Here is a 24797-nt window from a genome sequence, read left to right as displayed (position 1 = left end):
CCAGGTAAACATTAGTTTATTTAAAATTATCATTAACCAGCCATGATAATACAAATGGACGATAATACTAACACCAGACTAATACTATACTAATACTATACAGAAAAGTGTTTGGGAACCATTTCCCTGACTTACAATTCCCGACAAAATTCCCTGACACAAAAGATATTAGATTTAAAGAATGTCCTAAATGTTTCATCCGTGTTAATTTTGTAAAACCTTTTTAAAAAACTACATTTCCCTGAACATTAAATCTTCTTCCACCTTTTAATAACTTCTAAAAACATTTTCTAGTGGTTATTGTCATGAAACATTTAGAAAACCCTCTGGTAAAACTCTTTGAGGATTCTCATGAAACCTAAAAGTTATTTTTAAAAGACTTTAAAAAAATGTATTTCCCTGAATGATTTAATCTTTTGAAATGTGTGTAATGTTTTAAAAGCATTTTGTTACGTTTATTTTTCATGAAACATTTTGAAAATCTTCAAGTTATGTTCTCTGAATGTTTTTTTGTGAAACTTATGAAGACCACTACTTTAAATAATATTTTTAGATAAATCAATCACTTAAGCTTCTGTCAAAACACATATATTTATATACTTATATTATTTCTTACTGTACTTTTTACTCTTGCTCATTCAGTTCTAAACATTGTCAATTTCAGGAAACATAAAACCATTAACAAACAAAATCAGTAGTTGCAGGAACACATTAAAAGAAGTTCATCAACTATAGAGAAGGATAGACGAGCTCATGCCTTTTTTTTTTTAAACTTTTATTTATCCAGAAATGGTTTGATAAACATGTTTAAATAAAGATGTGTATTCACTTTTTCCATATATAGATTTCCAGTTGATCACCTTTTAGCCACACGCTTGTTCCTCTGTCTGGTTTTCGAATTTTCTGGTTCTGATTTCAGTTTGCGTAAAACCTCTTTAGTCAGTTGTTTACTGTAGCGGTTGATCTTCCAGCTTCCAGGCATCCACCCCAACAGAAAACGGTGGAAATCTGTCCAGGCAAACGCAAACATCTCCCGCCACTCTCTCTCCAGGGCAGCAAAGTCCACATCTTCTTTCACAGCGAGCTTCAGCTCTGTGAAGTAGAAGTCCAGTAATCCTTCTGCCTTCCTTTCACACTCGTTTTCGTTCATGCAGCTTCCTAAAAAATAAACCACATCCTTCATCCCACAGCCTCCACCGATATACTGAAAGTCTACAGCTGCCACATCCTGTCCATTAGGGGAAAAACAGAAGTTGGCCAACTTGGCGTCTCCGTGAACAACAGTCTTGAAGCGACATTCGTTGAGTATCCTGTCGATGTCGCCGGCTGCTGCTTTAAGCACGGCGTCATCCATGGCCTCCAGCTCATCCGGCCGGGTCTCCAGGTGCCAGTAGGTACCGACAGGCCACAGCCCCTCTGGTGCCACACCCAGGAACAGAGCATGGAAATGGGCTAGCCAGCGTAGGCATGCCCTTATCTCTCTGTCCTTCACGCTGGTTCTACAATGGAAAACAAAGTTATTTACCCAGCCTGAAGTTTATTTATTCTCCTATTCATCATGTCTTGCTCTGGAGAAACCATAAGGTTTAACAGGCATCTAATGACCAGAAGAGAAAGGTTTGCTGTATTTATACCGAAGCCCAAAGGTTGAAATGCAAATCTATTACTGAGAAAACTAAAAATACATCCTCAGCATCATCAGGAGTTTTAACAACTTGAGTAAATCTATAATTTGTTCATTCATTTGATTCCCCAGACTTGACCTATTATTTCATCATTTTGTCATCGTACCTCCTCTGATCATAACCAGCCACATCCAGATCCTCCAGCACGATCAGCATCTCGTCTCCATGGGAACAGGCGGCCAGGCAGGCGGGGATGCGACAGTTCTGATTGGTGGAGTAGTTCTGGTACCAGTGTGTCTCCACCTGATAGGATCTCACTTTACGCCTGTGGGAGCGATCTGTGTTCCAGCCGCCCGGGTGCTCGGCCTCCTCAGGAAACTTGATATGTTTGACAACCACAGACGGCCGGTCGCAGCCTTCCAGGTGCAGCCGCACAATCTCCCCATAACCGCTCCACAGGGTCTGGATCTTGGCACCAACGCGCAGAGATGAGGCTCCACACGCCTGCAGGATGAGATCCTGGTTCTCCTGTTTCATGTCCCAGGTCAGAGCTGAAAGAAGAGGAAGCACAGGGTCAGTACTCGTCTATTCAAGCGTCTGGAGATAACCTTGTTAAAGCTGGCGTCTGGTTCAGACCCACAATGATTTATCTGTTCGGTGTCAGCGTTTATATTTCAATAAAATATATAATATCTTTTTTAATAACCTTTTTAACTCAACATGTATTTAGTGAATATCATTGACTCTTCCTCTCTTCTTTACTTTTCATTCTATGTAAATGGTTCATCTTTCTGTACCTATCTTCTTCTGATCTTTCTGCTAATGGGTTTGTTTTGTATATGAATGTCTTTCATATTGTCTAGACTCAAATGTTTAATCTGTTATCGTAACTGAACTATTAATGAACCCTGTTCCCTGTGTTGTTGTATCATGTCAACATCTCAGCTGTGTGTTCTGTTAGCATTTTCAATAACATCTTTGAACATCTGTTTAAAGTGAAAACATCTGGAGATGTCATTCTGTTTGATTGAGTGGATCATGTTATCACTGGTGTTTGGACACTTAAAAAAGATGTCAGGACAAAAGCTTGATTCTTTCTCTCACACACAAATTCAATCACCTGTAACATTCGAGCCAGTAAATGTGAATACTAACATAACTACTGCATCAAATTAACCACAACGTGATGTGAACACTCAACGTTACCTGCTGCTTCTTGTCAAATGTGTATCCATCGACAGGAGAGAACAGGAAGTGTTGTCTCCGGCCCTCTGTGTCATGATTAAAGACACAGACATGAAATAGAAAGTTATTTCACATGAGTACTACTGCTCCCTGCTGGACTGGAGTGCACTAACACATGGCAGATATAAATATAAAGGCAGATAAACTGTGGAGTTGGATATTTGTGGGTCATTGGGGCTTCATGGCAGAAATTCAGCCAGTCACCGTCTGTCTCTCTGCAATGTGCACTTTTAAATGAAAGATGAGTTATTTATGATTATAGAACCTTTCTGTAGAAAGAAGAAAAGCAGGTTTGAGCGTAAGCAAAGGTCTTATTGGACACTCACCTTTAGTTTGGCCTTCAAATGCATTGGGATGAAGTTTGCATGTAGCTTGATTATGTGTGAATGTGTTTTACATACAGAGGATTGATTTCATGCTCATCCTGTTCTTCATCAACTGTTTCCTGCTGGTTTCATCCTTCCCTTGTGTGTCTGTGTGTCTGTGTGTGTCTGTGTGTTTGTCTTCCCTCCTGATGCCTCCTACAGTTCACCTGCACATTAAAACTTCGTCTGCTTCTTCTACATGTCCCCTCTCCGTCTCCCACGCTGGCTCAACCATTTCAGAAAATCTTGCTTTTAAGAGACTGGGTTTAGTTTACACTGAAAAACCTATTTGAAATTGTATTAGAGAAATCAAACTCTTTTGGTTCAGTGTTTTACATCTTGAGGAGACAAAGGATTTCATCAAATTAATCAGCATCTGCTCATCATGGCACAGTGATTGTTGTAATGAACTTCATAACAACAATGGAAAAGATTTTACATCTCATCCTGCTTCTTTCAGGTGAGTGTTACATCTTGTATTTTGATTTGCCTTCTGAATTTATATGTATTGCAAACCCTCCTTCATTTTCTTGTCTGTAGCATAATGAAGTATATCTGCAAATGAAGTATATTTCAGGAAATGCATATATTTAGTTTCCACCACAGTTTTTGCAAAAGAAGTCTCATCTATAAGTCTTCTCAGAAATGTAACTTTTATTGCTGTGGTAGATTTATTAATTGTGTATTTTAATGAATCACTTTTAACAAAATGAATAGTATAAATAAAGACAAATCACTTTTAAACATGTTCTTTATAATAAAAACTGTTGGACTGACCTCTATATATGGACTTTCCTGGAACTGATTATTCCTGCTAAAGTAAATGGGTGTGAATGGAATAGAATAGAACAAAATTCTACAAATGTCATAGTTCCCAATTGCAATTTCCATCATCACACCTCTTCTATATATTGTGAATTCAATCCGAGAATAGAAACAATATAAATTGTATCGTGATTATTCTGTTATCATCGGGATGGAGTTTTGTGATGTAACTCAACCCCCCCGCTGTCAGCCCGCAGTGGTACAGTCCAGATGACAGCTGGACTCAGCTAGCTTTAGCAGCAGCAGCAGCTTCAGTTTCCTCAGACACTGAAACCGTCGCTTCGACCCGAGAACACAGCGTTTCATTCGTGCCTTCGTCCTCCCGTTTCAAACCGACCCACCACCGACATGTCCTCGCCGAAGAAAGGAGACTTGTCCCCCAGCGAGAAGGAGTTGTTTGAGGTCATCACTGCAGGTAAGCCTCTCCGGCTAATGCTAATCCCTCAGGAAAGCATGGGGCAGTTAGCTCCCGTTAGCTCAAGTTCGCGATGGTAGAATACAACACAGCGCCGCCGGTCGATGCTCGTCGTCTAGCTGCTCTGTCGGACCTTTGCAAACCCGCGACACTTTGTTAATTCAGTGGTTTGCTGAAGGGCGAAGCTAGCGGCAGCTAGTGCTAGCTAACAGCCAGTGATGTGTTCAGGAGCAGCGTCCTGTCTTCATGTCAACCTGTGGGACAACAAGTGGTTTGTGTACTAATGCAAGTGTTTGCTCTGAACGTGCACAACATCAGTTACTGTCAGGGTTTGCAACACAACCTCACAATCAAGGGGTTCGTGGCTGTGGAAAAGCTTGGAAAGTGTTTAATGCCATAATAAAAAAGTTTTGTGGTTTTTTTTTTAGGAAATGTTCAGGAGGCCTCGAGGCTGCTGGGATGTAAGGATGTCAGAGTCAACTGCTTGGATGAGGTAACTGACTTAACTCTTTATATATAAAATATATTTATATTAATTAAAATAGCTTTACTGTCTCCTAACTCTCACGGGAGGAGGCTGATGTTCTGATTTAGTTCTTAATATTATTTTTGATTTGCACAGGTAAGAAAACTGATGTTAAATAATCATAGCATGACGGCAGTGTCTAAGTAAGTGTGACACGTGATTCAAGTTATTTTATATGAATGATCATGATATTCACTTGTTACAACAACAATAAGTCAAAATGCGTGAACACAAGAGAACACCTGAAAGTGTAAAATAGAATAAATTAGCCAACAGACATTATATATAAAGTAAAACAAGTTAGAGAGACAGTGTACATTACACGATAGATAGAAATTTGAAAGATGCTGAAAACCAAAGAAATGTACTTAAAGTGCAGTGATAGAGGCTGATCACATGAGGGTTATTGTGAATAAGGAGATAATTAAAAAATGTATGCATATATGTACTAATATAAGTATATATGCAGGTATGGAAGACAATATGAGTAAATATTTGTATGTATTTATACATAAACAGGTATAATTGCACTTAACAATCGCTCAACATTGTTAAATCATTTTATCAAATTTCAAACTGAAAGGTCATTTAATAAAACATTCAAGTGTTCAGTTTTTGTTGAAAGATGTAAAGAGGTGTTGATCGACTGTTGTATTAGACCCTTTTATTTACCTAAGAAGTAAATTACCAACCGATAACATTTTCATTGGTGTATTCTATCATTGTCATATGTTTCCTGCATCAAATGACCTGGCAGGTGAAAAGCTCCTTGTGTTTATTCTGTGACTCGAGTGTTCTCATCACTTCAGAAGTGTCATGAACACATCAGAGACGCTGGAGCTTGTTGTGCAACGTACGATTTGCACGTTGCAGGATGACATGATAAGATCTTCCAGCAGAGCTCTTCCTTTGTTTGGTGACATGTGTGTGGGACAAGAGGACTCGAGTCTTCATGTTGAAGAGCCCTGGAGGACATCTTCCTTCTTTCTGTCTGTCACTCTTTGTGTTCACCTGTCAGAATCAGCTGTTTGAATCAGATGTTGTGTTAAGTAACAGAAGCCACGTGAGTCTTTTTAGAAGCTTCGGGACATTGAGATACAAATTTAGCGTTTGCAGACATATACCAGATAACTTCTACTGTATCAATGTGTGGGATCAAAACACATTTTATGTGCAAAATGTATATCAAATTTAATTAGTTAAAAACTAAAATGCAAGACTTACTGTAAAGAAAAAGTTTTCCTATTTGTGACACGTTATAATTATTTATCTGCAGCCTTTAATTAATACAAATCAATTAAAACATTATGATCTTAATTAAAATGTAATGAATAATTTGGAAAATGCAGAAAAATATAGTTAAACATTAAAAATGTATTTAGGTAAAGCATGAGAGCTTAAACTCCATTGTGAGTGACATTGTCCATATGTGTGTCATTTAAAAAGTGGTTTGTTTGTGGTCTTAATAAAGACACGTTCAATTTAAATTGCACAGAACTCTTCAGCCTTGTTGTCTCGTCCACAGTACGGGATGACCCCGCTCATGCACGCAGCTTACAAAGGAAAGGCCGACATGTGCAGGTTGCTGCTGCAACACGGAGCGGACGTGAACTGCAATGAGCATGAGCATGGATACACAGCGCTGATGTTCGCGGGGCTGTCAGGTACGATGTTAGTGCATCAGATGTTAGAGTTGATCATCGCAGCAGAATGATTAAAAATCATCTCCTCTGTTGGTCTGGAAAGTCCCTCTGTGGATGTGTTGTGACTTGTCCTCCTCTGTGCCTGCAGGGAAGACTGATATCACATGGATGATGTTGGATGCGGGGGCGGAAACAGATGTGGTCAACTCTGTCGGAAGGACCGCCGCACAAATGGCTGCCTTTGTCGGTACGTCCGGATGCGATGTGTCCTGACTCACAGTTTTTCTTATTAGTTAATACATCATACACAAAAAGACGAGGGCCACTTCTAATATAAATCCTTTCTCACTTACATTTTTTCTCACTAAAATACATTCTTACTGTTTTGACGTGTGCATTTATTTAAATTATTACACTTTCCTTTTATCAGTGTGAATAGTATGTAGCTCTGACTAAACTTCAACATGTGACCTATTCTTGTTTCTACTTCCTGTCTCCGTCCTCAGGGCAACACGACTGCGTCACAGTGATAAACAACTTCTTTTCACGCGCCAGGCTCGATTACTACACGAGGCCGCAGGGTTTGGAGAAGGAGCCTAAGCTGCCGCCCAAACTGGCCGGCCCCCTCCACAAGGTCATCATGAGCACCAACCTGAACCCTGTCAAGGTACGACGCCACAAGACAAGGACTGTTGTGTCCCTGAAAAGCAATTAAATTAAATGCTGTATAAATAAACTTAGCTTGCTTATAATGGTGAAAAAAAAAAGAAAAGATTGCTCATTGAAGAATGTGTTAAATTAGAAAACACACCGGATCTTTGGTACAGTTTGAATTTCTCGTGTTTTTCTCAGATGGTGATGCTGGTGAAGGAGAACCCCCTGCTGGCGGAGGTGGAGGCTCTGGAAAAGTGTCGCCGGGTGATGGAGCTCATCTGTGAGAAGTGCATCAAGCAGCAGGACATGAACGAGGTGCTCGCCATGAAGATGCACTACATCAGCTGCCTGCTGGGAAAGTGTGCCTCCTTCCTCAAGAACCGCGAGGACAAGCTGGATGGACTCGTCAAGAGGTGGGACGTTAAAACTAACACGTTAAATTAATCGGAGGTAGAATAGATCTTAAAGGAGCATGTCTGAGTGTCCCTCTTTGGCTTCATGCACGTAGTTATGTTTTTAGTTTTTCCTAAAACCTCTTTTCTGCAGTTTGCTGAAGGGTCGGGACAGCGATAGTTTCCCCGTCTATCAAGAGAAGTTCATCAGAGAATGTATTCGCAAGTTCCCTTACTGTGACGCGACTCTGCTGCAGCAGCTGGTGCGGAGTATCGCCCCTGTGGACATTGTGAGTCTGGATAAATTATTAAGAATTGAACTGAGTGAGAGCCTCTTCTAAATGTTTCACTGTGTGTCAGGGTTTTGTTGTGATCAGTTTCGTTGTGCTCGTCTTTGCTTTACTTCAGGGGAATGACCCCACAGCTCTGTCTGTGCTGACTCAGGCCATCACGGGTCAGGTCGGCTTCATGGACGCAGAGTTTTGTACGTCATGTGGAGAGAAAGGAGCCGAGAAGAGATGTTCCATCTGTAAAATGGTGAGAGTCAAGAAATACATTTTAAGTTTACCTTAAAAAACAACCTTCTGCAGAACTATCATTTCTCTACATATGATTATTTTTACTTTATAAAAACAGCACAAATTTAAAGAACTGTAACATTGACAGGGTTTAAAATGTCTTTATTATAATAAAACCTTTTCTTCCACCAGGTGATCTACTGCGACCAAGCCTGTCAGAAGATGCACTGGTTCACCCACAAGAAAGTTTGTAAGAAGCTGCAGGACCAGAGAGAGATGCAGGAAGAAGAAGCAGACAGACTCAGGATGCAGCAGACAAAAGGTGATTTGTTCTGTAGTTTTTGTGTAATCCAGCTGACACACAAACAAAAGAACGGAAAAACAGGCAAACAAACAAATAGACAGGGATGAGAACATTTCTTGTTGCATGTGAGGTTCATAAAACTAAACAGGATGAAGGCTGAACATAACCTCATGTTGCCTCCAGTGAAATAGAAAAGTCAGACCTCCAGTTCCGAGCTGTGTTTGTGTTTCAGACGAGAGTGACGCGGTGCAGGAGGCAGCGGACTCCATACAGGAGCTGTCAGTGGAGAGCAACAGTGAGCTCGCTGCCTTGAACGTCTCCAAAGCTTCAGACACCACTTCCACCGCAGCTGCTGACAACTGAGGAACACGTAACCGTCGCTGTCAGCCGCCACCTTCTCCAGAAAACATCCATACTCCACCGACAGAGACAACGACCCGGCAGCGAGACCCGACGCCAGACATGGACTGGTCCGACAGGAGGGAGGAGCCTACATATTTATTATGGAGCTGAGACTGTCACACAGGCAGGGAGACACTAAAGCCTCTGAGGAAGGTTTGTGACACAGCCGCCATATGTTTGTCTTTTTTTATGTTTTCTGATAATATCGTCATATGTGAATTTGAACACTGTTGTAGGCTGATGTTTGTGGTAGAGGTCAGTGGGAGGAGTCAAGGGTTCATATCCATGACAGAGCGTAAATCTGCCTTAAGAAACTATAGCAGCCTGTGTGGGGAATAAAGTGACTGTGTAGCCAATCAGAGCTGATGTTTGTTCACAATTTACTTGATTTGTTATTGATTCGTTGTTTTTTGTACTGATAACCTCGTGGTAGATTGTGAGAGGATAGTATGGCTGCACACTAATGACCAAAAATGTATATTTTTAAAGATGAACGATATAATTATGGCTTTATTTTGAAATTGATGGATGACGTTAATGCTCAGGATTTTCGAAATTTTTCATTTTGCTGCATCACCTGTCACCAAATGTTGTTGTACACAGCACAATAAAGAAACATCATGTTCATGACTTAGAAACAAAACTCTGCGATAATCTTTCATTATTTTACAGCCTGAGTGAACAGAGAAGCTAAACATGTCCAACAAGACTCTGTTTGCCCTGAATAACCATTAAATAAAGACCATCCTCATCAGCTCGGCTGTAGAGTTTCATATTTTACACGTTTATATTTTTCTGCGTGGAAGGTCAGTGTCCAGCAGATGGGGGTGTTTCACCAGTATTCGAGATCTCACTGTGGCTCCACAATAGTTTACAACTTTTTTTGTTTCTGCCAATTTCTTACACTCGGGCCTCAACGGATATTTGTATCAGAGTAAAAGTGAGTTATACCTAAAAAAAAATTAAAAAAAATAAGTCAGGTCAAGTACAGATCCATGAAAAATGTGCTTCATCACATCCCACCAGTGGATTTGTCACAATTCTCGCAGAATCAGCTATGTTGGTATGGTTGTTAAGCAGTACATCCACTAGAGGGCGGCAAAGAGTCCTGAGTTTCTGACATCAAACATGGCAACCATAGAGAAAGAGTTTGTTCCTGTATCCAGGTGAAGTATGGATATATATGTATATATATATATTTGTGTGTGTTTCGTCCTTATCCATAAACTTTCAGAAAACAGGAAAAATCCATTTGAAAGGAACACAGTACAGACAGAAGACTCAGTCAGTCTCAGAGAAGCTGCTGGTTGTGGTCTCTGGGGGACATGATGTAAACTGCCATGTACGTCGGGGGACACTCAAGGCCTAAGGACACGTTTTGCCTCCTGGACCCCTCAGTGGGTTAATGTGGCCATGTGTTTGAACTAGTAGTAAAAGTAGGCTAATGTTTATTGCCATATCGTCCTCTCCTTCTATTGTTTGTCTCCTGTTGGGATCTTTTCCAAACTTTCTTTCTTGGCTTTGTTCTCGTGTTGTACAAACCTTTTGCCCCCCCCGACCATGCCTCTTGTCAATATGCTATTAACCCGGCCACCTCTCATTTCCCATGAGGGTTAGGGGCAACCAAATTCCTGCTGCCGAGTTTCCGTGGGCACAGAGAGGGAGTCAGCTCTCAGCTTTCCGTTTCTTTACACGGTGAAAGTACAAAAGCCGTTGGGGGGGGGGGGGTGCTATCATATTCACGTTTCAGCATTCACGCAGCGCGGCTCTCAGAAGAGGCTCAGAGGGGCGTCAGAGCGTGAACAGTCTCCTGAGAAGAGACGACCATGTTGTCCTTTATTTTCTCTCGGAAGTGGAGTGAATGCGCCTCTGGTGTCAAACAGAAACAATAACAGACTACGAGCATGAAGGTTAACAACAGGTCGGTTTCTAAACCAAAATATGTAAAGGAACAACTCCATTTACTCCAAAGCTCTGATACTCAAGTATTTCTGTCCCTTCACATTTACTCTGGATTTAAAAAGTTTGGAAGGTGATTTGTTTGAGTGTAAAGACGAGATCAAACTGTTTGTCTGCTTTGATTCAAGCTGCAAACATTAACACTGCAGAGACTCCACTGATAAACTCTCACTCAGAAAGAGAACAAGAAACCACTGCAGGCCTCCTCCTCCATCTTCTCCATCCTGAAAGAGTCTGTGTGATCTGCGGATCAGCTTTCACTCACATGAGCAACGATTAGTGTCCGTGCACGACGCAGCTTTTCAAATCAGTGAGACGAGCCTGGTTTGAATGTTCCCCACACAAGTAATTATATCTGCTCATGTTTAGTGCGGCGGACACACAAAGACTCCAGTTAGTCTGAGCACTTCAGACCTTCAGACGTGTCACTGAGAGGAACTGACAGGAGGCAGCAGGACGTCACACACACACTAACACACACAGACACACAAACAATATCGGCTTTCATTCTTCAATTAAACGTGTGATTATGTTAAGAGGTGGGACATGAGCCAAACTACAAGAGAAGATTCGGAGATGGTTCTTATCACACTGATGTTCAAGGGTTCATCTTCTTGATCTGTTATTTGATGATAAAAAAACGAGGTGAATTGTCATGATTGACACTTAAACCCATCATCATCATCACTCTTAACTTAATCTTCATCATCATCATCACAATTAACTTAATCTTCATCATCATCATCATCACAATTAACTTAATCTTCATCATCATCAACTTCATCAGAATTAACTTAATGATTATCCTCCTTATCATCATCTTTATCACAATTACCATCATCATCATCATCATATCGATCACCATCATTATTATTACCATCATCATCATCATCACCATCATCTTCATCATCACGATCACCATCATCATCACAATCACCATCATCATCATCATCTCGATCACGATCATCATCATCATCATCATCATCACCATCATCATCATCACCATCACCATCACCATCATCATCATCATCATCATCATAAACCAGGATCTAAAGAAACTCTCCAAAATAAAAGCACGTGGGCGGGTGTTATGAATGGTCCAATCATATCCTCGGGACAGAGACGCACCTGAGCTGCAGCCAGAGCTGGAGGCGGAGCTACAGTATAAAACCAGCGGCCCAGCGGAGTCTCTGCTGCACTTCACCCAGCATCAGTGCATCTCAGGCCGGCAAACATCTTCACTTCCAGCCGCTGCTCGTCCTCCACCACCCAGAGGCAGACATGCAGGTGAGCGCGCACGAGTCGCTGGTGTTACTGTGCATCCTGCTGAGGAGCTGCCAGGCCTCCAGGAACCACGCCACGGAGCTGCTCCTCTCCCAGGAGGGCGCACCGGAGCCCGAGGTCCAGAGCAACGTGTCCCTGAACCGAGCGCGCACCGGCGGCAGAGGAGCTGGTGGAGAGGCGCAGGACAGAGACGGTGAGTGGAGGAGAGGAGGAGGAGAAGAGGAGGAGGAGGAGGAGAAGAGGATGCTCTGACAGTTCTGATTTAATGATAGTTCAATAATGAGTTAATACTGGGCTGGACCAAGTTATTACATCATTGATATCGTTAATTATCGCGATAAATGTCGTATTACTGTGTCTGTAAAGTTTAAAGACTGATGCCGTGATGGAGAATTTCATAACATCATAGAATTTTAAGTTTTAGAGCAATATAGCAGAAAATATATGAAGAGTTAAATAAAGGAAACCGTTGATATCGATGATTATCGCAATAAACGTCATGACAGATCAGGACAAATATTTTGTTTGTTTAGATAAGTCCAACAGAATTAAAGGGTTATTATTATTATCAATGGTAGGATATAAATTAAATCAAGATTAAAATGATGATATCAGTGGATAATAAAAACGATTAACGTCCCTTTATAACTAGACTTTTGCTCCTGAGTGAAAGTTGTGGTTTTAAACTCTTCGTCATGAGCAGAGAATGAGAAACAGCTTTAAAACACAGATCTGAGGTAGATGAATTATGTGTTATCCCATGTTTTGTGCTTTTTGGTACTTTATTTTAAGGAATAATCTGTTTCTACTGCACAACCTTTGACTTTCTCATTGGCTCTTTTGAGTTTCTGGGGTTGTTTTTAATCCTGAGGAATCCTCCTGTTGTGATGCTTTGTGAATGTGGTCTTTTCTGAGATCTGGTTACTTTCATGCAGTCAAAAATACTTTTTGCTGCTCACGAGGCCAAATTAAGGCGCATGAATAACAGATGAGGGAAAAGAAGCAGCACAAAATAAAATATCTTAAACTGTTCCATGTGACCGTTAAAAAATGTATTCTTCTTTGCTTGGTATAATTAGTTCTCATCCATTAATGAGGTGCATGCATCACATCTCTTCTCTTTGTCTCAGGAACTTAATCCCATCATCCCTTTAAGCACTGAAGATCGATTTATACACTCATCAAAAACTTGATAAATATCACAGAGTTTGATAAAAAGTCTAGATACCACCAACAACCCTTGAATGTAGAAAGTAATCCCATCTTCAAAGACAAAGACAGAAGAAGCCTCCTTGACGGTGGTAATTACAGCAACAGAGACTGTTTCACCTGGCGAGCTGTCATCCAGGTGCAGGGATGCGAGGCTCCGACAGCCTGGGCAGCTGAATGGTGGTGTCATCCATGCACAGGAAACCATGTGACCCCAGCAGCCAAGGAAGGGAGAGAGTGGGGGAGTAAGACATAGAGAGAGGGGGAGAGAAAGACGGAGCCTCACCCCTATTCATTCTTCAAACGCTGTCACAGAGAGGGGGCCATTGTCACTGAGGTGTATGCAGCTGTATGAATGGAGCTGAGCTTGGGTTACAGTGATAGAGGAGGCAGCAGGGGGACAGTGTGGTTGCCTGAAGCACAGAAATAATCCTCGCTGATACACTGAAAAATAACAAGTTTAATACCTTTTATGAAGTAGAAAGGTCAAGATGCTGCTGTGCTCGTTCGGAGTATAATGCTCAGAGTAAAGAGCAGGACAGTAGCTCACGATTATCGTTGAGGCCGATTATGTTTCAGTATAATTATACTGAGATATCGCTGTATGCAAATCTCTCTGGAAACTAAATGTCGACATGACTGTTCCCCAAAAGTGAAGCCAAAGCGTCTCAATCACCCCCTGGTGGCTGGCTGCAGTATCCGTCATAAACCTGCCTCCATCTCCAAACGGCGACCACACAAACTCTGGCTACTAATGACGTCATCAGCACTTCTGGGTTGTGGGAGGAAGTGGAGACGTGACGTCCATCTTTATTTCCACATTTATCAATAATGAATATAATTGGCAGTTGTGTTCCTGTCTAACATGATTTTATTTCCTGTTTCCCTTCCGCCATATTTGTTTCTCACAATTCTCATTCATTGTGTTTCCACAGATCGAAGCCAAATTGGATGCAGAGAGCTGAGATCCACCAAGTACATCTCTGACGGCCACTGCACCAGCATCAACCCCATCAAGGAGCTGGTGTGCGCCGGTGAGTGCCTCCCGGCGCAGATGCTTCAAAACTGGATCGGCGGCGCCTACGGCAGGAAGTTCTGGGGTCGCCGGAGCAGCAGCAACCAGGACTGGCGGTGCGTGAACGACAAGACCCGCACCCAGCGCATCCAGCTGCAGTGTCAGGACGGCAGCACGAGAACGTACAAGATCACCGTGGTCACCTCCTGCAAGTGCAAGAGGTACACGCGGCAGCACAACGAGTCGGGCCACAAGTTCGAGGAGCTGGCGGTGTCGCCACCGCAGCTCCTGCACAAACACAAATCCAAGAGCAAGAGGAGGCTGGGAAAGAACCGGCTGAGTGAGAACTGGCACGAGACTGAACCCTGAGAGTCGGCACACACACACAAACTCTGAATCCACACACGCCTACAGGAGGTTAGTCTCTGTGATAGAGAGACACGACATCCAGAGCTCGCCATTGTGGATTATATTTGACTGGGACTTTCTGTGAAGCTGGTTCCTCACTCCAAGCTCCGAAGGGCGTGCTAAGGACTTGTCTTGACATTTGAATCCACATGGTTAAAGACAATGTGAACAGACCTGGGGGTGCACAGTCTGCAGAGCTTCCCCGAACCCCTGAGCCACGCCACATTGTCCCATGACGTAGCCGTGTGCATGCGTTCCTATATTCACTTCATGCCAACACCAGTAAATAACACCAAACATCTCAAAAACAATCTTGTGTAAATACTTGTACATATATCAAATTCTTACTTGCCTTTTGAAGTATGGCCATGTGTATAAAATTGTACTATGTAAGATTTATGATGTATGATGTAATATATTTTTCTGTGGCACCATATACCATGATACATACGTGACGTCAGTATGTGGGTGAAGTTGGGAAAAGCTTCTTCATCGTTCATTCTTGTAATAACTTTGAAATAAATATAACTTTTTATCACGTATTGTTGTCAGTGGAGAGTTTAACAGGAATGATGGAGTTTGATCTGCAGGTGGGTTGAGATAAATAAGGTGAATATTATACATATTATATATAATATATATAATATCACTTTTTACTGAGGACAAATGTATAAATGTTGTCCGTTAGGAGGAGGATCAGAGAAAATTATCTTTTCTGGTAAAACAAATCCTCGTAAACGACACAATAATTTCATGATTTTTGTATCATGAATTCCACACCAACATAAAGTCAAATTTAAAATGAATCTTACAAACAAGTTTAATATTTCAAAAGTGTAATGTCGTGTTGACATCTCGTGAGATTTGTGACTTGACCTTAGTTACTTAAAATGGAAGTTGAATATCCAAGACAAATAGAGTGGGGAATTTAAGTATAATTTATTATGTAAACTACACTTATTCCTGATATTCAGCTTCTTTAACTTTTCTTTTACTGCAAACACAACTCAAGATCAGCCGTCGTCAACTTCTCTGGTTTTTCAACTCAAGCTCTGCTCTGCAACTTTTCTTTTTTGACAATTTCAACATAATGTCAGTTTAATTCCAATTTCGAGATGTTTATTCTCACTTAAGAGACAATACATCAAAACATCATATCTTTGCAAAAAAAAAAGTGTGATGCTTCAGATGCTTAAATGAAGTAATGTAGTAAATATTTATTTTTCATTTCTTATTTAATAAATGAATTAACATGTAATGAAGTCAAATGAACAAGTTTATTATCTCTGATAGATGGTGGGATATTTTTTATAACTGATATTATAAACGACAGATTATCAACTAACACGTGTCCACTTATAATTAAGTTTCCTATTCAAGCAGGAAACAATAAACAAAAGAAGTTTATTTTGAAAGTGTTCACCGGAAAATGTGCGTTTGAATCCCGCACCTTGACAGCGCAGTTCCTCCACGTTGCGGTGTTTACCTGGTGACCCACAGATCGGAACCAGTGATGGACCCGTCCTGACCCTCTCCTCCCTCCCGGGAACCACACGCACACAAACCGCATCAGCATGGAGGACGACCGCTGTGATCCGGACGGGCCCGCTCATCCTCGGACTTTCCCAGCCGGCGAGTCCGGGCGGAGCGAGGGGCAGCCCGCAGAGCGCCGCGTCGACTTCCCGGTGTCTGTGGTTCTTCCTGCCGGCGGCACCGGGGAGAGAACCGGTCTCTCGACACCGAAGCAGTTCTGCTCGATCCTGGGTAGACCGCTCATCAGCGTCACCGTCCAGGCGTTCGAGAGGTAGGAGCCGAGGAAACCGGACAATTAAGATTTTAACGTAAAATGAATTTATATCCAGGTTTGTTATTGTTTATTATCAAGAGTCACGTGGAGAGGGACAGCGGGGACAGCGCCTCTAACGGCGGGAGTGTGTAAATGCAGGCTGCTCACACACACACACACACACACACACACACACACACACACACACACACACACACACACACACACACTCACACACACTCACACACACTCACACACACACACTGCAACTAAGTACATTTACTCAGTTACTGCACTAAAGAAAACTTTTAGTTTCATATTGACGTTTTAATATCTGGATGATTTATATATCGACCTCTCCTGTTGTGATTTCTTGCAGGGTGTCATGGATCCAGAGCATCGTGGTCGTTGTTGCCAAAGAAAACGTGGAGCTGATGACGGATATCGTTCAGCGCTTCCAGCACACGAAGGTGCGAGTGGTGGCGGGCGGCTCGACTCGGCACAGGTCCATCTGTAATGGCGTCCTGGCTCTGGGTGAGCAGGAGGAGGAGAGGGCACCGAAGGTGGTCATCATCCATGATGCTGTGCGGCCTTTTGTTGAGGAGGACTTTCTGTACAAGATAGCTGTGGCTGCTGAGGAACAAGGGGTCTGTATTGTAAAAGATCATTTTAAATTTCAATTAAATTAAATTTCAATTTGATTTAATGAGATAATGATGCTGGAGAAATATCAATGTGTCACTATTTTTGGACCTTTGAGAAAAAAAATATTTGTCCATTAAAAGTAAAAATAGAAACAAGAAACTAAAAGTAGATGCTCAGATTGGAAGATGACAGAAATATATATATATTTTTTACAACAAAATAAAGCCGAGAGAAAACACATTCTGCCAGAAATGATTTGAAATGCTCCTTTTTTCACTGCAAACAACCAAGTGTTTGTAGGAAAAACAAGAAAACTGAATAAAATGTTTGGGAAATTAAAATAATCAACGTTATCTTCAAAGCTCCCATTAGTGAAAATGAAGTGAAGATGTGTAACCTTCGTTTATTGTCAACTTTCCAGGGGCTTATGAAGGCAGGATGTGTCTATTTCCTGGAGCAGGTCAGAAAGATTAGAATGCGCCTACAAATAGAGGAAACAACCCCAATATGCCAGTATTGCTTCATGCTTGGAGAGCCCAGAACATTTAATTAAATCTCAGCCGTAGCTCATACCTCATTTCTTCTTGAGCTTTTAGCTAAAAACCAGAGAAGGTCAATTACAGCACAGAGTATAAACATATCCATCATCTCAACAGCAGTCATAGGAGCCGGAATCAAAGCTTTCACATTTCAAGGAGACATGTGACTTTTTGTTAGTGTGATCTGTGGATTTTTCACCGCACCGTGTGAACATAAACAAACCAAACACCAAAATATGTCAAAGTCAAGATTTCCACTTGGGAATTCAGACCAAAGAAGACAAATAATCCTCGTGATCGGCCTTTCCATCTCCTCGTAAACTGTTTATCAGATTGACACGTCCATTGCTCCCGGTGGTCGTGTTTGTTTCATCTGTGATAAATGGAAAACACTTGGGCCAAAGCCACGGCCGCTCTGACGAGGAGAAGTTTGATAATGATTCATGTGTGAGCTGCAGCAGCTGAGAGGAGACGCTGGTGAACGCAGGTCACACAGGTTGTGAAAAAGGCAAAGAGCTCACGGACCAACATGCACGGCGTGTGTTCGTGTGTGTGTGTGTGATGAACTTTCACAGCAGGCGGTCTGGTCTTCATTATTTGGCCGGCTCGTGACAGAAAGTCTGTCCGCACCGAAGAGCAGCAGATTAATTCAGATTTTTACAGCATGTGTAACACGCAGAACACATGTTTGCTTTCCTTTCATTTGCGAGGACTTTCCTCCGCACACGCTCGCTGACTTCCTGCTCCTGGAAACAGTCTTTTAATCATGTTATAGTCGGATGAAAATATTATCTCAGAAATGTTGATTATTTTAAATTTCCGAGGCAGGAAGTGTGAGAGGGGCGTGCTCCAGCTGGCTGCCAGAGAGTACCATCAAATTTAAAGTCAACTCACAAACTTTTTTAAGGCTTTGTCGAGTATTTGCTTGTCTTCATTCGTAAGTCAGGATTTGTAATTCATGATTATTTGTCTTGATTATCTACAATGTAAATTCTAAAAAGTGTTTAGACTATAAGGAGATTGTATTATTACCATTATCTTTGCTGAAAAACTGAATCCTCTTTCCTTCTCTTAGGCCGCAGGAGCTATCCGACCTCTTGTTTCCACGGTGATAGCCACCACATCAGAGGGTTACCTGGATCATTCTCTGGAGCGAGGCAAGTACAGAGCCAGCGAGATGCCTCAGGGATTCACGTACAACGTCATCCATCAAGCTTATCAGAGGGTAGGTTCAGTGGTGGCTGATACAATATATATAACACCTCTATGCACTGATTCTCACCGTATAAAACGTGGGAACCCATTGAGACTGTTGCACTACAAAGCCGTCACCAGTTAACTGATGATTTTATAACCGAAGAAGTCGAAACATGGTTTGTTTTTATGACACTTGATGCCAAATCAGCAATGCAAGAATTATCCAGAGCCCATGCAACCAAAAGACATAAAATCAAAAGATGGAAAAAAATCAAGTCGTGCAAACTCGCTGTTCTCTCCTGGTGTGAAATATTTACAAAACAAGTCTCATGAAATGACAGTCAGGGCGAGATTTATGTTGTAAAAATTACAGCACTTAGATGACAAAGGCCGTCATGCTTCTCATACATCACAGCAGGACTTCACAGTCCCTCATTGTTCAGCTGATACGCCAGAACCTGCAGGGTTTCAGAGCTTGTGGCCTGGGTGCTATCGTTTTCACCCGGTCTCTTCTGCATGTGGGAACGATATGACATGTTCATATTTTTTTTTTTGCCACACTGCAACAGATGAGTGTGTGTGTGTGTGTGTGGAACGAACGCTGCGAAGCTGGAAAAAACGCTGCGAGAGCTCTGAAATTACACGGCACATTTGGGCGGATTGGGATTAATAATGTCGGCAGTTGAGTGTGTTTTAAAAAATGGAAGGAATGTATCCGCTGATGTAAACTGTAAATGCGTCGATCCTTCTCTCAGAGCAGGGGCTTACTGCTAAGACTCGGCGGTCCAACCAAGCATGAAACTGGAGTTGCAGAGGTTGACCTCATTTATTTTTCAGACACTTTGAGTTTGCTTTTTCAACCTCACCTCCATTAGATGGTTCTTGCGATAGCCATGTTTTTGGAGAGCGCAGCAAACTTTGAGCTGAGAGGTGATTGGAGCCCCATTCGTCTGCAGTTATTTTCGCTCCTGGCACATGCGGATCTTAAGATCGCTCTGAGAGCCTTGTTGGCTTTGGTCTGTTCAGAAAATGACCTCACATTTGCACCACGACGTTCGAGGCCAGTCGGGTTGCAGAAATGAAGACAAACCGGGGAGGTCACAGGAGGAGGAGGAGGCTGGGGTCGATGCAGAGCGTGTCCCCCCTCTCCCCGTGTTGTTCCCCTCTTCAACCCTTCAAAAGAGGGGAAAGTGTCAGGTTAGGACTGTAGGACATGTGCATGAAAAATCTCTGAGAGCTGCACATTTGTAGCTTGACATCCATTGAGTGTAGAAGAACTTGGGGCTGAAAAGACAATGGGGGAGACACTTTATCCAGTCCCCACTGACGGCTTTTGTACCAGGAGAAAATGCTAAAGGTTAAATTACCTCAGGACCAAGAGCATATTTCTCCTGTAATCTCTCTCTTCAGTCCCAGGGTCGCTGGAATAAAAGACCCCTCTCTTTTATAGCTTGATAAAATATTACCCAGGTATAATCTCAGGTAGCATGAACTCGTCTTTGTAGTCCAAACTGTATTTTAAACCAAATGAGCTCATCGCCTCCATCCAAACTTCCATGAGATCTTCACAAACAGGGCGTTCCCAGCAACGAGTGAAAGCACGAGCAAGAAGTCCATCGGTACAATAAACTGCAAAGATATTCATCTGGATTAAGATTAGTTCAGGAAAATAAATCACAGTTAGCAGAGATGACGTAAATGCACACACAGCGAGGACAGGCTGTTAACGCTGGTGCTTCCACCGATACTAGAGAAGCTCCTTTTTAGTTTAAAGGTTTTCCAGTCAATATTTTAACAATGGATTAAATGGCTGTGAAGTGAGATGCTGCTTTCAGACCTGCAGACCTTCCATCCCCCGAGTAGTAATTCAGGAAAATGTAGGAAAACGTAGAACACGCAGACGATCTCCTGCTGCGTTGTGAAAGACAAATCTGAAAAATGTAAGAAAACTTCCAGACATTTCCCAGAATTCATGCCTGAAAGCTGAGAGAATCATTGCCTCACTCTGGTTCCTCTCACTGTAAATAAAGATGGACGCGGCGTCTCCACTTCCTCCTGTTATCATTGAGTCGTCAGGGTTTATGACCTATACTGCAGCCAGCCAGCAGGGGGAGACCCAGAGGTTTTGGCTTCACTTTTGAGGAGCTGTCATGTCGTCCATCTTTATTTACAGTCTGTGATCCCTCTCAGCTTTACCGTGTTTCATTTCAGCCCACAACTGGACAAACCTCGGCACCAAACAGCCACAGGCAGTTTCAGTAACAAGCTGAGGACCACGGTGAAACGTTGAGCAGCCACACATCGTCAGTCCGCGGAGACCTTTGGTTCACTCGTTCCTCTGCCTGTTTATTTGGGATTTCCACCAACACAGATTTGTTCCTGCCCCAGAAACATTTGTCATACCTTCATATTTATTTTCTTCCATTAAAATGTGACATTCAGCTGATTATGAAAGACAAGTTTTTCCCTTTCGCAAGCATCTGCAGCCAATGTCATTCATGTTCTTTAAAAAAACAAAAAACACATCATATTTGAACTTGCAGCATTTTCCTCCGGCCGCATATGTCGAACTATTTCTTGTAAAACCACGGAAAAAGTGTTTCATGTAAATATGAGATCATTTTATTAGTCACCACATAAAAATGTACGTTAAATATTAAATTTTTATTGCATTTATTTGACAGAAATATAAATATATAAATCAACAATAATAATAATATCATATTACAAAAAAACAGCAATGTTTAGTCCATAGTTTCACACTTCTTACTTTCTCATTCTCCCAGTAACTTGTGACCTGTAGAAACCAAACTCTCACATTTTAAATCTTAGCTGTGGGAAGATAAGAGTGTTACAGGGCCAACAGTCCATCAGCCAAAGAAAACATTGTCTTCTGAAGTATCTGCTGAAAAATGTGGTGATGGCAGCTTCATGTTATGAGCCTGTTTCTTTTCTGTGGAACAGCTATCTGTGATGCAGCCCGTCCAGAAACTGAGATATGTGGAGAAATATCTGCAGAAAGTTCAAGTAAAAACAATAAACTGTTAGATCGGAAAAGTGTCGGATCAGTGAGTTCACAGCAGGTCATGTTTTAATTTCACTGACTCTGAACTCTTCTGCAGAGACAAGTGTTAAAGCTGGTTGGTTGGTCCGCCCATTCATTTCATTAGAGGTTAGAAGAACCGCTGACTAAATGAACCTCATGACATCTTGGGCCTTGTAAAGATTTCTGTGTCGTTCTCTGTCCAAAATTACCATTTGGCAAGAATCAGTAACCTCACTTTTCCACTGGTTCAGGGACCAACTCTAGAGGCCGCATTGGCATTGCACCTACGGATCGAACACCCAAATCTCCCTTAATCTGTTCAGCAGCTTACGATGTGATGTTTGAGGACGTACATTTTAAACGGTGCCAGTATTGGCTCAAAGAAAAGCTCCGATCTTCAGAGTGTTTTCTTTTGTTTGATGTACTGGTCATTGCAGGCTCTGCAGGATTAAGACTCAGTCTTGTTAAATCACTGTAAAAGACAGGAGTTTTATTTTATTGAATGTATGTGGCCCGATGGGAATGAAATAAAAGTTTTTAAGAGTTTTTTTACAAGAGTTTTTGGAGTTTCATCATGTATTTTTGTAGAGTTGTCCCCTTTTCCAAAAACCAGGTTTGAAGTTCGTCGCACCACTTGTTTGATTTGTCCCACTTGCAGTTTGTCCCGCACACAGTCAGACGAGGCTTTGTGAGACAGTTGCGCTGCAGCCTCAGCTTTGTTCGGTACTTTTCCATCTTCAGTTTTAGAACCCATAATAACTCCACTCGCTGCTCCTCGCCACTTCTTTGGTGTCGTGATTGTCCGCTCGGGACGGCTTCGCCTGCTCGCTTTGATTGACTTACTTTACTGATAGGTCAAGTGGGCATGCAATGGGTCAAGTTAAAAGTGAGCGCCCTCTGCTGGAGCCGGGGGCAAACTGCTTCAGGCGGCCTGATGTTTTCCCAGACTGTGTATTTTGAGTTTGCGGAAGTCACAACAGTTTGAATGTGAACTTTTAACCCCACGTTAGAAGGGGACTCAAGTCAGTGGAGCAACACAATGTACCACAGTCGCTCTGCGTTATGATGGAAATTCATTGTCCGACAGTTGCCTCTTCTCTGTGTCCCCTCTGCAGTGCACTGAGTCAGACTTTGAGTTTGGCACCGAGTGTCTCCATCTGGCTCTGCAGTACTGTGGCACCAACGCCAAGCTCATCGAGGGGCCGCCAACGCTGTGGAAGGTGAGCACGCCAGGAGCCTGGTTTGGGTCGGGGATTCTGGATCTGGTAACACCCTGGCGAGCGCAGCTGTACGCCTGCTGCTTATTTATCATAAGGCTACAAAGAAAGCTTGTGAATTAAAGCTGAAGGGCGCATGGCAGAAGAGGAAATCCTAATCTTGTGAATGTGACATCCGGGATTAACTCGCAGAAATTAGTTTAAATGTAAAGAATTAGTTGTGAACCTTCTGTAAAGTGACTGAGGGCTCAAACGATTAAACGCTAATGAGAAGAGACACTAATTACACTGAGCATTACTGTCCATGAAAACAGTTTAGGTTTTATGTGTTGAGGTTTTAAGATTCCTGTCTCCACCCGGGTACAATGAACATGGTCAGAAGTGTGTTTGTATTGGTCAAAGAGTTGAAGAATGACATTTGAATACGATTTAAAGAGCAACTTGTTTTCCAGACTTAGTGTCCCTGGTTTCTCTGGATTATCCACAGCTCCCTAGATTCATGCTTGTGACAAATACAAAGCTGCGACCCTTTGACACGGGTCCGTGAGCCCGAGCAGCTCCATCAAAAGAGACTATAACATGTCATGTGGTGTTTTTATTAGCAGAGCAAACTTTGCTGAAATTGTTTCTCAGACTCGGGGAAAGTCCCAGTCGAAGTAAAGTTTCTGAAAAGATTCCTGGTTCCCTGGAAAGATTCTGTTCGTGGAAAAGTCTTATTAGATTGTTTCATTTGAATAACACTTTACAGCACAGATCAATAAAAATAAAGGTTATAAAAAGTTTGAAGAAGAAAAATTACTTTTGTGTGTTGCAGAATTCAATTTTTTTTGTTATTAGCTCTGTTTCTTTTATCAAACATCTTGTGACACCGGGGAACAATTGAGCCGGAGTAAAAGTAGGACAATATTTCTGGAACTCCAAATTGTATTATTTCAGTACTTTGAGCAGCACAAATCAATCAATATTTTTTTTATTTAGTGGATTTGTTTTATAATGTTTTTTCTTGTTATAACCCAGTTCATTCTGTCCCTCAGGTGACCTACAAACGGGATTTGGCTGCTGCAGAGTCCATCATCAAAGGTGAGTTACCTTCTTTATAAATGTCCCTTTGCATTATTTCCAGTTGGTACTGTGTATACTGGACTGTGTACTGTGTACATTATGTTATTATTAATGAATGTATGTAAGACTGAGAGCCACAAAGTAATTAATACATATCACTGTAAATGTGCCAGAGTTGACAGATGTTACCAAAGTCATCCTAAAATAGGAAAAGGTATCAAATGACAAAGTTCTTTATAATTTCTAAGCATGCAGAACAATAATGACAAGAAAAGATCAGGAGACATGCTCTTATATACAGTATTACATTGGCAGGTACTTTTTTTTTATCATTATAGTTTTACTACCAACACAATTATTGTCCTGTTATTAAATCATTATGTTGACGCTGCCTCAACTTCCTGTGATTGATCCAAAAGTCAGAACTATCCAAAAAAAGGGTTTTCACTCTGCAAACTAACCAAACCATGGTTCGGTTTGATCCAGACCCAGACCACCGCTTTTGGTCGGGCTTTA

General features: G+C 41.8%; 4 protein-coding genes across 6 annotated transcripts in view; 3 read left to right on the top strand and 1 right to left on the bottom strand.

Moving 5' to 3' along the window:
* Nucleotides 1–458: 458 nt before the first annotated feature.
* On the bottom strand, nucleotides 459–2960 carry pkdc (protein kinase-like domain containing). The gene is made up of 3 exons (XM_020103423.2): nucleotides 2832–2960; nucleotides 1792–2176; nucleotides 459–1499 (listed from the first exon to the last, which is right to left on the bottom strand). The coding sequence occupies exons 2-3, from the start codon at nucleotides 2160–2162 to the stop codon at nucleotides 857–859; spliced, it is 1014 nt and encodes a 337-aa protein (XP_019958982.2). The 5' UTR covers nucleotides 2163–2176; nucleotides 2832–2960; the 3' UTR covers nucleotides 459–856.
* A 1295-nt stretch (nucleotides 2961–4255) lies between these two features.
* Nucleotides 4256–9668, top strand: ankmy2a (ankyrin repeat and MYND domain containing 2a). Its single transcript, XM_020103406.2, has 10 exons — nucleotides 4256–4475; nucleotides 4904–4968; nucleotides 6527–6665; nucleotides 6793–6891; nucleotides 7151–7311; nucleotides 7497–7711; nucleotides 7845–7980; nucleotides 8099–8227; nucleotides 8401–8530; nucleotides 8745–9668. Exons 1-10 carry the CDS (start codon nucleotides 4409–4411, stop codon nucleotides 8873–8875), a joined length of 1272 nt encoding a protein of 423 aa, XP_019958965.1. The 5' UTR covers nucleotides 4256–4408; the 3' UTR covers nucleotides 8876–9668.
* A 2383-nt stretch (nucleotides 9669–12051) lies between these two features.
* On the top strand, nucleotides 12052–15329 carry sostdc1a (sclerostin domain containing 1a). Its single transcript, XM_020103424.2, has 2 exons — nucleotides 12052–12350; nucleotides 14302–15329. The coding sequence occupies exons 1-2, from the start codon at nucleotides 12155–12157 to the stop codon at nucleotides 14748–14750; spliced, it is 645 nt and encodes a 214-aa protein (XP_019958983.2). The 5' UTR covers nucleotides 12052–12154; the 3' UTR covers nucleotides 14751–15329.
* An 884-nt stretch (nucleotides 15330–16213) lies between these two features.
* crppa (CDP-L-ribitol pyrophosphorylase A) overlaps nucleotides 16214–24797 on the top strand; it is a 32089-nt gene continuing 23505 nt past the window's right edge. For all 3 annotated transcript variants that reach the window (XR_011245799.1, XM_020103407.2, XM_069536587.1), the window contains exons 1-5: nucleotides 16214–16593; nucleotides 16955–17222; nucleotides 18835–18984; nucleotides 23118–23222; nucleotides 24254–24299. Coding sequence is in view for 2 of the 3 variants with exons in the window: in XM_020103407.2 (XP_019958966.2) it covers nucleotides 16364–16593; nucleotides 16955–17222; nucleotides 18835–18984; nucleotides 23118–23222; nucleotides 24254–24299 (799 nt within the window). In the remaining variant the exon portion in view is untranslated. The remainder of the gene's footprint in view (nucleotides 16594–16954; nucleotides 17223–18834; nucleotides 18985–23117; nucleotides 23223–24253; nucleotides 24300–24797) is intronic.

The sequence above is a fragment of the Paralichthys olivaceus genome, chromosome 13, assembly GCF_024713975.1.
Source record: "Paralichthys olivaceus isolate ysfri-2021 chromosome 13, ASM2471397v2, whole genome shotgun sequence".
NCBI lineage: Eukaryota > Metazoa > Chordata > Actinopteri > Pleuronectiformes > Paralichthyidae > Paralichthys > Paralichthys olivaceus.
Note: the sequence above shows the minus strand (reverse complement) of the source record. Positions and strands in the feature narration are given on the sequence as shown.

Bases quoted from the DNA above. Each gene is read 5' to 3' on its own strand.
- sostdc1a (XM_020103424.2), top strand. From the start codon at position 12,155: ATGCAGGTGAGCGCGCACGAGTCGCTGGTGTTACTGTGCATCCTGCTG. The intron at 12,351-14,301 runs GTGAGTGGAGGA...GTGTTTCCACAG, and splicing joins AGAGGCGCAGGACAGAGACG to ATCGAAGCCAAATTGGATGC.
- pkdc (XM_020103423.2), bottom strand. From the start codon at position 2,162: ATGAAACAGGAGAACCAGGATCTCATCCTGCAGGCGTGTGGAGCCTCA. The intron at 1,500-1,791 runs GTACGATGACAA...TTTCCATTGTAG, and splicing joins GCTGGTTATGATCAGAGGAG to AACCAGCGTGAAGGACAGAG.
- ankmy2a (XM_020103406.2), top strand. From the start codon at position 4,409: ATGTCCTCGCCGAAGAAAGGAGACTTGTCCCCCAGCGAGAAGGAGTTG. The intron at 4,476-4,903 runs GTAAGCCTCTCC...TTTTTTTTTTAG, and splicing joins GTTTGAGGTCATCACTGCAG to GAAATGTTCAGGAGGCCTCG. The intron at 8,228-8,400 runs GTGAGAGTCAAG...TTCTTCCACCAG, and splicing joins GATGTTCCATCTGTAAAATG to GTGATCTACTGCGACCAAGC.